General features: G+C 38.6%; 1 protein-coding gene across 2 annotated transcripts in view; it reads right to left on the bottom strand.

The window, feature by feature from the left end:
* Window positions 1–15,320, bottom strand: part of UBE2H (ubiquitin conjugating enzyme E2 H) — a 102,578-nt gene that overhangs the window by 21,433 nt on the left and 65,825 nt on the right. The window contains exons 4-5 of one of the 2 annotated variants that reach the window (XM_059933405.1): window positions 3,674–3,713; window positions 2,337–2,389 (exon numbers count right to left, since the gene is read on the bottom strand). The exons of the other annotated variant lie outside the window; for it this stretch is intronic. Coding sequence (XP_059789388.1) covers window positions 2,337–2,389; window positions 3,674–3,713 — 93 coding nt within the window. The remainder of the gene's footprint in view (window positions 1–2,336; window positions 2,390–3,673; window positions 3,714–15,320) is intronic. 2 annotated transcript variants of the gene reach the window in all.

Here is a 15,320-nt window from a genome sequence, read left to right as displayed (position 1 = left end):
GCACAAATATTTATAGAGGCATTATTCATAATAGCTAAAAGGTATAAACAACCTAAATGTCTATCATCTGACAAATAAAAATGATATCTGTACAGTAGAGTATTATTTGGCCATAAAAAGGAATGAAGTACTGATACATGCTACAACATAGACGAATCTTGAAAACATTATATGAAGTAAAAAAGTTAGTTACAAAACACCACATATTGTATTATTCCATTTACAAGAAATGTCCAGAATAGGCAAATCTATACAAACAACAAGAAGGTTAGTTATTGCCTAGGGCTGGGGGATGGGGCTGGGAGATGAGGGGATGATAGCTAAAGGGTACAGGGTTTCCTTTTGAGGTGATAAAAATATTCTATGATAAAAATGTGGGAATGGTTGTAAGTAACTGTGAATATACTAAAAACTATCATCAAATTACTCTTTAAATGGGTGTATTTTATGTATGTGAATTATAATTCAATAAAACTGTTATTTAAAAAATCTGTTCTGAGATGTGAGGTACTTGAGAATCAGCAAACCTCTTCCACAAAGCTCTTGTGGTCAGTAGTAAAAGAATTAGTTAAACTAAAGTCCAATTTACTTTACTGTCATTGGAACCAGCTTGCAGCATTTAGTTATGTACATTTCTAAAATGTGAATGCAGTTTAAGAAAATACATCATTACATCAGATATTCCAGGCAACCTGCCACAAGACATTTTTACCAAAAAATCATCTTAAAAGGAATCCCTTTAACCAACCTCAGTGTATATGTTCTTTCTTGTTGCCTCATCTCTTTATAAGCTGCCGTTTCCCTAAAACTCTCATGTTAAACAGTACTGGGCATAATTAATTCACTTATTAATTCAACAAATATTTGAACCCTCATTGTACATGGGCTACTGCTTTAGGCACTTGTACATATGTATACGCACACATGCGCGTGCGCGCGCATGCACATGAGACAAAGTTCCTGCTCTTGTGGAGCTTACAATCTGACAGGACAAGATAAACAATAAATAAATTTTAAGGTTTTTAAAAGAGGGTTCTGTGCTATGGAGGGGCGTTACTTCAGACCAAGTGGCCAGGAAAGGAGGCTTCTCTAAGGAAGCATGTTTGAGATGATAAAAGAAGGTGCCAGCTACACAAAGATCAGGGAGGGTAACTCCAGGCAGAGGAAATAACTCTTGAAAGAATTAGGAGGAGGAAGAAAAAAAAAAGGATTAACTGTGTGCTGCTGGTGACCAACCTCTGTGATTCTTATCACCATCCTAGTACAAACAAGGTGACTTGCAGATGGTGGCTGGAATAAGGGGTCTTATGTACCTTAAGACCGCTAAAAGGTCTCACAACTCTCCAACAAGGGGAGGCCGTCTCTAGTTAACCCCAGCCTGAAGTGATCTTTCCCTCTCTGCACCTCTCAGCAAGTGTTTGTTGTCTGTACCACTCATTCTTACAAACACATTGGTGCGAGGTGCTAGAAGTGCCAGGACTTAAACACAAATCAGACCAGCACCCTGACAGCCCTTAGGGCAGGAAATAATCCAGTAGCACAGAAAATGTAGGCACAGACAACAAACACAAGGTAGAAAGTAAAAGCAGCCCACAAAAAAAGAGCTATAAAATTTAGGCATGTCCAGAGATTACTTCCAGCTGGAGCATCGGGAAGCTTCACAAGGGTGGGGGCATGAGAAGAGGGAGAGTCTGTGAAGCCTGAGAACTTGGACATGTGGGGAGAACAGACTGATTTGTTGTATCCTTAATAAACTTTAAATATATTTTAAAATACTTTTAGCTCCCCAACCAAGTTATAAGGCCTGATACGGCTTCTCTCTCTCTGTGATCTCAATTTATGTGCTGATTCACTGTAAGAGATCATATGTCAATTTCAGCACTGAAGGTAAGGCTAAATTATTCTTTGCTTCATAACAAAGTTTTCACCTTTGAAACAGATGATGATCCCCCAAACCTCTTAATACATTATCTCATTTCAAAGGGACATTCCTAAGAGTTTTTCCAAAACTAAAAGGCATTACAGATAAACATATATACAATGTGCTTCAGAATAACACATATATAAAATGTCTGCATATGTATTTGTGTGTCTGCATATGTGTATCACTATACATTAATTTCAGAATCTTACAAGATTATTTCAAACTTCCACTGCTAAACCAAAGTCTGTACTCATGAGAAAACGTTTTTTTCACTGATTAAACTTTCCCACCCGGCTTTCAAAATCCCTTCCCATTCCCAACAAAACATTTTAAACCAGAGAAGAAAATCCAAACAACATTTTTTTAGGCAGTGTCTCAACATCTCTAAAAAATATTCCATGGCCAAACTCACCATAGAGAGCTGTCCAAGTTTGATTAATTACATCTAGACACACAGTTCCTGACCTGAAACAGATGGAAAGAATGGCATTTTAAAAAAAATTAGAAAGTTAGTTGCATGTATCTGGCAACTAGTTTAATCATCAGGAAAAATATTTTTAATAGATCATTAAAAAAAAACCCCAGAGAATCCCAATTGGGGAAAACATGATGAGGAGCAGAATATACACAAAGTCTGAAGTGTCTACTGACAGACTGAAAGGGAAAACCAGTAACTACACAATGGAGAAACCAGACAACACCTTAACCACGTGATGAGAATTAACACTGGTTATCAGGGCAGACAAACCTGTGTGCCTCCAAAGAGGATACCCTGAGGAGGACACAATCTCACTTTTTGGTTTTCTGGCCTTAAGAGCATACTCTGAACCTAATGATAAGGAAAAATCAGACAAACCCAAATTGAGGGACAGTATGAAATAACTGGTCTTTATTCCTTAAAAATGTCAGTTTTATAAAAAGCTGAGGAATGGTTTCAGATTGAAGTAGTTTAAAGAAACATGACAACTAAATGCAATAGATGATACTGGACTGGATCCTTTAATGAATGAAAAAAAAAAAAAAGTGCTAAAAAGTCCATTACCAGAATATGGCAGTAGATGAAAAAGTACTGCATTAATATTCAATTCCTGAATCTGACAACTATACTGCAGTTACATAAGAGAACATCCTTGTTAAGATGACTGATACATGAAAGTATTAAAGGACAATGGGGCATGATGTATATATATACATACAACCTCTCAAAGTTCAGAATACTTCATATGTATGCACGTGTGTGCGTATGTGTAATATCAAAATTTAGTGCCATGACAAGGAAAAACTGCAGGACAAATAGGAGGCACTGATATCACATTTTAAAATATCACTAATAAAATATGAGAAGGAAAGAAAGGGATAATTAAGATTCATTAACTGTTTGCTTTACTCTCAAGGACTGAGAAATACTTTAAGTGCTGAAAATAATATAATATGTACACTGAAGACAGATCTTGGGACAGGGTCTATACAAAGAGAACAGAGATATGGAATATCACAAATGTTAGCTGGATATCAAGGAAAATGAAGGACCCATTCATGACAGTGGAAAAAACCAAGCAGTCCAATAGTGGACCCTGAACTAAGTTAGAATATCGTATTCCTGGATTCTATAATGGAAGTGACCATTCTTACAGTCCTATCTGTTGTTAAACTCCAAAAAGATAATTGAGGCTTTTTTATAACAGAGAGATGAACTCTAACCAAGAGCAGTTGCTGCTAAGATTTAAACATTTTTAAACAGTTACTTACGCTTCATCAATGTTGGGATGGAAAATTTTATTCATGAATCCTGTAAAAAGAGATGTTAATTAGCAGCAAAAAGTATCCAGAGAACAATTAGTTTTAAAGTATTTCAGTACTGGAAACAATTTCAGTATTAGGATAACTCATTACTTTCAATCTTAGATCTTTGGTTACTGGTAAGACTATATTCTCTTGACTGTGTCAATTACTTAAAATACATCAGAGTTCTACTAATCAAATGAGCAAACTTTGAGAGCAATGCAGCTTCTAATACAAAATAATCATTACAAGAAATTATTTTCTGAGCTATGACGGTACTTGCCAAGAAAATTTATAGTACTAAATGGTTTATAACTAGTGCCATGATAAAAGTTAAGAAAGCTACTCTGACTTTCCTTCCCAAAGTTTTATTGTTCAATCACTAAATGTGGAGGTTCTGCATTTGAACTTCTCCTTCCGAAGCTCAGTTACTGGTATCATTGTGCTACACCGTGTGCGGAACATGAATGAAGCTGCTGAAATGCTAAAGGAGTACCGCTTCCATACCGCAAAGGATTTCATAAGAACAGTGACCAAAATATTTCCTTTAACTTTAGTCTACTCATTCCAGGAAACCCAGTTTTGATTAAAATTGGGGCAACCAAGAAATTAGGCAAGGTGTTTAAAAAAATTCTGTAAGATGGCTATATCTGTCAGGGATTCAAATTTTTTGATTTATTCCTAGAAAAACAAGTGTGTATAGACTTTTAAACAAATATATTGATATTTAAATTCCAAAAAGAAATTATTTTCTAACTCAAAACCAGTGACTTAATCAGTTTGTATACAAGCAAATGACAGTATTCTAAAGCAGAGATCCACTGTCAAAGCTCTCATTTTGTCATCCTTATCGCCTTACTTCCTTTTTTAAATTTAATTTTATTTATTTATTTTTTTGGCCGTGCCACACGGCATGCGGGATCTTAGTTCCCTGACTAGGGACTGAACCCGTGCCCCCGCAATGGCAGCACGGAGTCTTAACCACTTGAAAGCCAGGGAAGTCCCCTTACTTCCTTTTTAGACTTCCTTATTCCGTACCCTCCTTTCAATAAATTGAAGTTCCTTATTAAGTGGCTATCACCACGTCCCAATCCCACCCTCCCTCACCCCACTCCCACCTCACATGTTCTCTTTCATTCATTCAAAATATATTTGGTCAACATCTATGTGTCAGGCACTGTGCTTATTTAGGGAACAAAACCAAATAAAGACAGTACTCTATTATCGAGGAGGTCACTGGAGCAATGGGACAAGACACACAAAGAAATAACTGCAGTGTGCAAAGAGGTGACAGGGGAAGCATGTATGAGGAGAGGAAGATGTCAGGAAAGATGCAGACAAGTGGCATCAAAGGAAGATCCTCAAGGATGAGGTGTGACAGAGGTCATCTCCAAAAAGCTAAGAAACTTCTCTAGACTTAGAAAACGGGGATGAGACTATATGAAATCCTAGGCATTCCAATCCTCACGTGCTCTAGCCACTCCAAGTACTAATCATGCTTCCAATTTTTGTTTTTTAATCTTTTGTGTTGAAATAGCTTAATGTTTTATCTACTACTATCAAGAGAGCCCATGCAATGTTTAAATTACTCTGACGCAAAAAGATTTGTGTCCAATTACTATTTCATATTCATTTTTCATTCAAGGTGTTTCAAAGTCTAGATGCACAAGGTATGTGTTTATGAGGCGATTATACTAAGTCAATGGAAATGTTCATGCCTTAATGTTAAGAGAAGAAAAAGCAGAATAAAAATTCTATCGAACCTCAGAAAAACACTAATACATGTGTCCAAGAGGGCAACGAGGATATCTGTTGCAGCAGTGTTTATAAAAGCCAAGAACCAAGTTCAACCCCATCAACAAGGGATGGGAGAGACTGTAGTACATCCTTATACTGGGAGTCCTATACAGCCAAGGTAGTGAACTAGGTCAGTATGTATCAATTAGGATAGAGCCAAAGCTGAGGGGAAACAAAAAAGTTGCAGGATGATATATTTACAGCATGATACCATTTACATAAACTAAAACAAAGCAACACTACATATTCTCTATGGTAACGAGCACAGAAAACTGTATTGGACCAACATATACCAAATTTATAAGAGTAATTATTTTAGTGAGGGTGCAGGGCCAAGGTCATGGTGGGAATAGGTAACAGAATGAGGAATGGTGATTAAAGATGAATTTATCTGTAAAACTACATTCCTTTAAAAAAGAGCTAGCTCTTGCTTCGGCAGCACACATACTAAAAAGATATATGTACTTGTATATTATTTGCCCTGGTATTTTAAAAAGTGTGCACATAGATAAAAAACTGGAAACAAATATGTACAAATATCATGAGTGCTTAGTTCTTAGTGGTGGGGATATTTTCTCCGTTATCCTTTTTAAACCACCCCCACCCCTATACCAGAAGTAGGATCGCAGCAATGGAAATGGGTTAGAAGGAATGAAGCTTCAGAAAACTAAAAATAGAATCACCATATGATCCGGCAATCCCACTCCTGGGTATATACCCAGACAAAACTATAATTCAAAAAGATACATGCACCCCTATGTTCACAACAGCACTATTCACAATAGTCAAGACATGGCAACAACCTAAATGTCCACCGACAGATGAATGGATAAAAAGATGTAGTACATATATACAATAGAATACTACTCAGCCATAAAAAAAGAACAAAATAATGCCATTTGCAGCAACGTGGATGCAACTAGAGATTATCATACTAAGTGAAGTAAGTCAGAAAGAAAGACAAATACCATATGATATCACTTACATGTGGAATCTAAAATACGACACAAATGAACCCATCTACGAAGCAGAAACAGAATCATGGATGTAGAGAACAAACTGGTGGCTGCCGAGGGGGTTGGGGGAGGGATGGAGTGGGAGGTTGGGGTGAGCAGATGTAAGCTATTATATATAGGATGGATAAACAACAAGGTCCTACTGTATAGCACAGGGAACTATAGTCAATATCCTATGATAAACCATAATGGAAAAGAATATAAAAAAAGAATGTATATACGTATAACTGAATCACTTTGCTGTAGAGCAGAAATTAACACAACATTGTAAATCAACTATACTTCAACAAAAAATTTAAAAAAAAAAAGAATGAAGCTTCAGTAATTTGATGTCACAGGGAACCTCAAAGGTATAAGTCAAGGAAATAGCTATGGTGAAAAAAGTTTTAAATGTTTCCCAAAATTGTCTCTGAAAGATTAAGGTTCCTGCCTCCCCCCTGTACAAGGTCTGGAGATTACATTTGGAATCAATATAGTTTCCACACTGTTTTCAATTAAATCTAGATTTTGGCTTGGTTGAGTCCAAGACTATATAAGAAAGAGGGCCTAAAAGGGCTTAGTAAACATATTCTTTAGTAATAAATGGGTTGGAGCCCAGTCCCCCGTGCCCCTGCTAAATATAAAACCCCATCTGAGCTCTGAGGTGGAGAGCAGAGTCGGACTGGAAAGAGAAAAGTACTAATAGGGATTTGGCTTCTAGTCCCAACTCTGCTATTAACTGCAGGCCTTGATCAGGTCCCTACACTTCTGTGGGTCTGCTTCCTTACCTGCAAAGAGAAACAGCTGGGCTACATGATCTCCAAAACCTCCACTCTTATTCTGTTTGTAAAAGGACCATCAGCTCTAAAACCTAGGATTTAGTAACAATGGCCAGACCTCTGAGAACAGAGGACTTAAGGGGAAATGGCCAATGGTTAAGTCCATAAAGGAAATTAATTCTGTGAGGCACATTTTAGGTACATAGGTATTCTGGAGAATATAATACAAAGTTACTAACATGCTAAAATACCACAAAGAGACACAAAATCCGCTGACTATTCCAAAGTAGGCAGAAATGGAGTTTATAAACTTGCTATTGAGGAACAAGCACAGCCAGACCATTTCTACCAAAAACAATTTCCACACTACACTCATCTCTTCCTATACCAGGCTTTTTCTATTGTTAGAAAAATACCCAATGCAAATAAATGGAAAGGGGTAGATATATCTATATCTGTATATATCTATATCTCCTTTACATTTGTCCTTGGACAAGCTGTGGGCAGCATTTCTGGCAAAGCTATTTACATTCTGGATGATGATGGCAACAATGAAACTTCTGCACAAGGAGGGGAGGAGAGAAAGAACAGGCTAGGAATTCAGAGAAGGAGCGTTCTCAGGACTGAGTGTGTTTGCCCTGGCATGTTTTCCTTCCTTTTGGCAATGCTATCACCACATTAATGAATTTGTCTGCAACGAGAGAATTTTCCCAACGCTTGTTTCCATTTGACCAGGAACTATTTTGAAGATATTTTAAGAGAACATATTTTGAAAACTGCTTTTATGGAAACATGATAAGTGGAAGCAGCAAGTCACCTTTAATCCATATGATTTAAGATTTTATTCACTACCAGACATTTTCTAATGATAACATTTCAGTGATTTGATCAGATAAAATTCAGAACTCCTTTGTTTAAATTTTTTGGACAATTATTCTCTGGCATGGCTCAAACATTTATAAAAAAGGGGACAACAGGTACAATTGTTTAGCTAAAAAGCTCACCACCTCTGTCCTCTGTCTTTTATCAGAAGGGAATCAGGAAATTTATAATTCTGGAGGAGGAATCCAAACCATGCTTAGTTGATGAAAAACTACATATCTTAGAAAACAAAAGCACAGATTATTAAAATAGAAAAATATGCCATGCTTTTGCTTGTTCCACTCCAATACTCAGTTGCTCTAGAATAACAAATCTCTTGACCCACAGGCTAATAAACAGAGAAAGTAAATAACGCAGTGCCGAGTCATGCTGAAAACTGTTTTTTATTTCAGACTGTTTCTGTGTCCAATCCCAGGAGCGGATCTGTACAAAGTTGTACACTTTCGAATAACTGATACTGAGGTCAATATGTACATGAAAGAGGCAAAAATTAATTATACTTCCATCTTTGTTCCGTTTACAAGTGGGGATATTTTTAGTGATCAAATCTGGGGGTAGAATGAAATACCTAAGGGCCAGTCATCTATCCAGAAATTTCATCCAGAATAATCTTGAAGAAATGAGGTCAAACAAGGTGACTCATGAAACAAGGTAAATCCACCCTAAGGTAAATGGGTGAAAAGCACGAAAGGCAAAAATGAAAACTTTATCCCAGAGGTAAAATGAACCTGGACTGCAGATGGTTGAGGCAGCTGTGGCTGATATGATTTAATTATAAGCTTATGAATTCCTGTGAGAAAACAGTAAATGAATATATTAAATTACTCTGATATTCTATCTTCAGGACAAATACCCACATAAAGTAGACCATTCAGAATGAAACTGATTAATTCTCTATTTTTAAAGTAGATATAATTATTTAAAATATATTTATTAAAGATTAAATCCTATCTCCCCTAGAAGTATCTCAGACTAAATTTTTTAAGGGCAATAACTTGGATCTCCATTCCTAGCATGCAGGAGGTGATCAGAGTTAGGGTGTTCCAGATAAAAAAGGGGTGGGGATGCTGCCAGCTTCACTGGTGACAGCTATACTGCCAGCTTGGTGCATTGGTGCACCCTCAGATAGATTTTCATCTTACCTCAGACAGCCAGGCCCAGCCCGTGGCAGCCTGCACCCGGGCAGAAGTCTCCTCCGAGAGCTGAGCCTTTCCTACTCAGGAGAGATGGACCTGGGCCGGTCTCTTCTTGGGTGAGGAACCAAGCAAGGAGCTCACTCTCATTGCCCTGTGTCATGGGAACTTCTGAACTGATCCTGTGTGTGTTCAGGAGATCTAAACTCAACAAGGGGTCCTCTTTTCTGTTTCTTCCTTTCTCTCTGATAATATGGAATCTGAGGAATGGGCTGGATGGATAAGAAAAGTTCATTTATTCATTTATAACTAAGAAAAGGTGAAGTGTTATCCTTCAACAGCATAACTCTTCTACCAACCTAGCAGATGACCAAAGCCTGCAGCCTTAAATCTACTCTCCTGCACTTCCATTTTTGGAAGATTGTAATCTCTTTCCTGTCTCCATAGTTTATCTTTCACTCTCCTGGTCATTCATATAACCACACTGTCTGAATCAGGCAGGATTTATTTTCATGGTCAGAGGCAGCAGAGTATGGACAGAACACACTGGACTTGAAATTTCGAGACCTAATTTCAAGTCTCTGCCACTGTTACTACACAAAGTCGTGGTTAAAAGATCAGGCTCCAGTCAGACTGCCTAAGTTCCACTTAGACCTACTGTATCTCTTTGCCTTTCTGTCTCCTTATTCATAAAGCTGGGTTAAATAATGGTATCCACATATCACAGGACTGTCACCAAGATTTAATGAATATATGCACAGCATGTGACCAGTAACTCATGAGCTCAGGCAAGTAATTTCATCTCACTTTTCTCATCCTAAAAATGAAAATATCTGCCCCTACATATCCATCTCTTAATCCTTTAGGAATTGTCAAGAGCATTAGAAGGTATTTTGATTATGGGATATTAGTTTTTTTTTATAACCCTATCACACTGGAAATGGCACATACAGTTACTCTAATATTTACTATTAAAAAGATTGTTCTGGGCTTCCCTGGTGGCGCAGTGGTTGAGAGTCTGCCTGCTGGTGCAGGGGACATGGGTTCGAGCCCTGGTCTGGGAAGATCCCACATGCCGCGGAGCAACTGGGCCCGTGAGCCACAACTACTGAGCCTGCGCGTCTGGAGCCTGTGCTCCGCAACAAGAGAGGCCACGATAGTGAGAGGCCGGCGCACCGCGATGAAGAGTGGCCCCCGCTTGCCGCAACTAGAGGAAGCCCTCGCACAGAAACGAAGACCCAACACAGCCAAATAAATAAATAAATAATAATTAAAGGTGCTAATAATTAAAAAAAAAAAAAAAAGATTGTTCTGATTGCATTTGGCATATGGAAAAAACACGGGACTGGAAGCTAGAAGGCAGACTCTGCAACTAGTTAGTAGTAATATATCTCCGCCTTCCTGAGTCTCATTTTTACAATCCTTCAAATAAGGAAACAGGATGATATAATCTCCAAAGTTTCTTCCAGCAAGATGATTTTCACCAACACCAAGAATATGAACAAATCCTGAACTGTGTGAACAAGCTTTTCCAAGGGAACTAAGATATTACTCTTATTTTTTTAAAAGAATTTCAGTTTAACTAAAGAAAAATGAAGCTAAGAATATATGTTTTCATTATACCACCAATCCTAAAGGGAAAATGAATTTTATGCCCAGAAGATGTCAGAATAACCAACCAGCTCAAAAGCTAGAGGAACTAAAGTTCAAGTAGGAACTAACCTGAACAGCAAGTTAGGTGGAACTTTTATACAGCAAATGGAAAGATTATATAATAATGAATTGTTAAAGGCAGAATTAAAACTGACATTAGCCAGCTTCAAGAAGGAAATGGACAAACCTTCTCACAGAAGCAAGCATGTGCAAAACCAAGGTTACCCCTTAGAGGTGGCCTGGGGAAGGGAAATCAAAGCCGACTATTATTTTTACTCTGGCTATACAGCAGGATGAAGCTGAATAAATTTAGATATTACAAACCGCTAAGAACAGGTTTTTCATTGACAGGGCCAATTTGACTACTGACTTCTTCCATCATTGAGAACTTCAGCACCTAAGCCCCCAAGTCTCTCCCCCACCAACTCCTGTCATTTTTAGTGACATTATTACCTACACAGACCACCCTCTTCACACCCTGGGGCCTCTCAGTTCTCTAAGCTTCTTCTTAATGATCTTTCCTCAGTTCTATCTCATTCACACTCCCAGGACATGCCTTGAAGTCTGTCATCCCTACAAATAGCTTCACTTCCAAAATCACAAATTCAGACATCCCCTCTCCCACTACAGTCTCCTATCCTTGTCAAAGAGCTTCCCACCCCATGAACAATTCTTTCACCTGTCAACTCTAATCCATTGACCCTCCCTCTTTATTCCTACCTACCACCCTCTTATTTTCACCCCTTCTCCTAACTAGGTTTAAGAGCTATCACCATCATCACTCTCTGGCAATTCTCTGCAAATCCCCTGCCCTCTCCCCTCCAAAATACCCATCTACAACTGGAGGAAACCAATCATTCACAATTCTTACTTGGACTTGAGGATGTCTCTAAATAGGCATTCACTCATTTATTCACTAACTCACTCAGCAGATATTCTTCTGCAGAACAGGCAATGTATGAAGCCCGGAGTTGGGGAGACGGATTTTTAGTAAAACAGACCCAGGAACTGCCTTCATGGAGTTTATATCTCTTGGGTTGGCAGGGAGGAGAGATGTCAGTAAACAAATATACCAATTTTAAAAAGTATGCTCTATAACAACTTTTGTGGATTCAACATCCCCTATAATTTTCCTCTCTTCTTTCTCTAGTAGCTTGCTCCCCCATTCTCCAATGACTTGGACATTTTACCATTATTCTGCAAATCTCCCATTCCCTTTGCCCCTCCATTTCTCACTTTGATTTAATAGCCCTGCCCATTTTTTTTGGAAAATGGGTGCCAACTGGCAGGATCCCTCATCATCCCCAACAAAATCCACCCCCCCACATGCTAATTTTTCCTGCCTCAACAGCTTGCTCAAATGTTCATGTTCATGGTCTTCTCAAGTACCAGTCTTCTATTTGTGTTCTGATCTTGTCCCTTCCTACAGTGTCAAAGGCATTGCTCCTTTAATTCTCCTCCTGACGTCCAACATCACCAAGCTTTCCTTCTCTTCTAGACAACTCCCTGCAAGGAGCAAAATCTCCTATTCAAGAAATAAAAAGTAGAGCCTTCCTTTTATCTTCCTCTAGGTAACAGCCTCATTTGTATGCTTTCCTCTATATAATAGATTTCTTCAAGTAATGTGTATCTATTGAGTTGGCCAAAAAGTTCATTCGGTTAGTGAATAATTGTTCAATAAAATGATTGGTGAAAATGAAAAATGTGTCTTTTATTTTTACTTAAAACCGAACAAACTTTTTGGCCAATCCAATACACCAGAGTTTTTCAACCATGGCACCTTGATCCAAACCACCAGTATCTCTACTCTTTCCCCACAACAGCAGAGTGATCACTGAACCTGTTTAAAATGTTGCAATGATTTTTTTCCATTACATTAAGAATATAACTCAACCGTTTAACCTGGCCAGCAAAGCTCTACAGGACCTCGCCCTGCCTACCACTTGGACCCCTTCTCATATCTCATGCTCTCTACCCAGCCTCCCAGCTTCATCTCTCTTCCCAGAGCATGCAAAGCTCCTGCTTCGGGGTCTTTGTCCTCACAATTTCTTCTGCCTAAAATGCTCTCGTCCCTGACCCTGGAGCATCAGGGCTGGCTTTTTTCCCCTTTTCATTTAAACCTCAGCTTAAATTTACTTTGTCAGAGAAGCCCTTCCTGAATACCTAGCCTAAGATAGCTATCATGTCAATTCTATCACATCAGTTCTCTGCATAAAGCTATCAGACATTTAAAATTTTGCTTTATCTCCCCCCACTCCAACCATCACAAAAGGATTTAAGGGTCAAGAGAGCACTTTGTTCACTTCTGTATCTCTAGCACCTAGAATAATGCCCTGCACACAGTTGGTATCTGATAAATTTGTGGAGCTGATTAGAAGACATGATGCGAGATGTATCCATTTTATGAGAAAGTAGGTTCTGCCTCAGCTGCCAGACATAATCTTTTCAAAAATCTATCCTGAAAAATCTCATTTTCAGAACTCCAGTAAAAGGAGAACTTTTAACAATGGCTTACATTCTCATAGCATGATCTAAAAAAATTTTTTTTAGGAAACTTTTCTACTAGAATGTAACTGAAACAGGAACTAAATTCAAACCCAAGGTTGCAAAAGTAGCGAAGTATACAGGTGATCTTAATGGAATTTTGCTTCCTCAGTCTAAGAATTCATCCTATTTGTGGAAATACAGTGGTTCAAGTAGTCTTTGTTAAACGACTGACCCCAAACCTCTCATGCATGCCACACTCCTCTCTACTCCCAATCCTGGTCTACTCCTGACTAAGCAGGGCTCACTTAAGTTACTCGCAGTAGTTCCTGAGGGAGTAACTGTACAATGTTTCCAGCTAGGAAGACACAAAGTAAATGGTAAATATTCTAAGCTCTACAGTTAGTCATACCATATGTTATAAAACTCCATTCCAAAAATACTGTGAGGTAATTTCCAGCCATAGTGAAATAAAAAATGTATTATGCCAGAAGAGTCTGTGAATCTGCCAATGAAAAAGGTGAAAACATTTCCTTTAATCACTGGCACAAGTAAAAAGAATATGGTGCACTGATTATCAGAATATCTTTTAATTAAAAACTGGTGGCAGATTGGGAAACTTAGAAGGAACTCAGACAGGTTATCTAGTCTAGTTTCCTTTGGAAAAGAATGACCTAAAACCATTCTGTTTAGATGATAGTCTGACCTAATTGTAAAGGCCATTGGTAGAGCTCAAAATAGCATTATAACTTTTGTTACTGTCCATGACTCTTTCGTTTTGTTTCTATTTACTCAAATGGACTTGGCTAGCTCTTGCCATATGCTATTGACATCAATTACACTGCAGAATAAGCTTGTTTTTTCCCCTGGCCATTTTATCAACATTCGGCAAACACATTAAGTGGTCTCTCCAGAATCTTGTTCTCAACCAACCATTCCTCTTACACAGTCAGCTATGGTATCATCAAATTACAGTCCAGACACACAGCGCATATAGCTTGCTCCTGAGGGGGTCCTCCTCACTGTTAATATGGAGATACACACAGGTAGTGTTTGAAAAGTGAGTTAGACTTGTTAGCTGGCTCTTACAAAAGAGTTTTCTATTTTAAAAAAGTATAAATGGTGACAGAGTTCCCAGGCTGGTCTTACGGTTACCTGCAAAAGATTCTAAAATACTCTATAGTTCTATCTGAAATTAGTAGAATACATGTCTATTAATATACTAGTTAGTAGATATTTAAAAATAAGATTAAATGACAACTTTAAAATTTTCTCTTGAATGCTAGTGTTGAAGTAAAATAGGTAGATCTGATGGAGACTACTGTAGATCTTGAAGGGAACTTTTCAAGGTACTTTCAAGACCTTTAGACCAGAGGTCCCCAACACCCCCGCCATGGACTGCTAGCGGCCTGTTAGGAACTGGGCCGTACAGCAAGAGGTGAGCGGTGGGCGAGTGAGCGAAGTTTCATCTGCCACTCCCCATCGCTTGCATTACCACCTGGACCATCCGAGCCCCACCCAACCCCGCGGAAAAATTGTCTTCCACAGATCCAGTCCCTAGTGTCAAAAAGGTTGGGGACCGCTGCTTTAGAGGCTGAAAGGCTTAAATCTAATATTTTATGTTGTATTTTATCAGAAGACATAATTTTGCCCCCTTGGGTGAGGTTTATCCAAAGTATTACTGTTATTGGACTTCCCTGGTGGCGCAGTGGTTAAGGATCCACCTGCCAATGCAGGGGACACAGGTTCGATCCCTAGTCCAGGAAGATCCCACATGCCACGGAGCAACTAAGCCCGTGTGCCACAACTACTGAGCCTGTGCTCTAGAGCCAACGAGTCACAACTACTGAAGCCCGCGTGCCTAGAGCCCGTGCTCCGCAACAAGAGAAGC

The sequence above is a fragment of the Balaenoptera ricei genome, chromosome 9 (genome assembly GCF_028023285.1).
Source record: "Balaenoptera ricei isolate mBalRic1 chromosome 9, mBalRic1.hap2, whole genome shotgun sequence".
Classification (NCBI taxonomy): Eukaryota; Metazoa; Chordata; class Mammalia; order Artiodactyla; family Balaenopteridae; genus Balaenoptera; species Balaenoptera ricei.
Note: the sequence above shows the minus strand (reverse complement) of the source record. Positions and strands in the feature narration are given on the sequence as shown.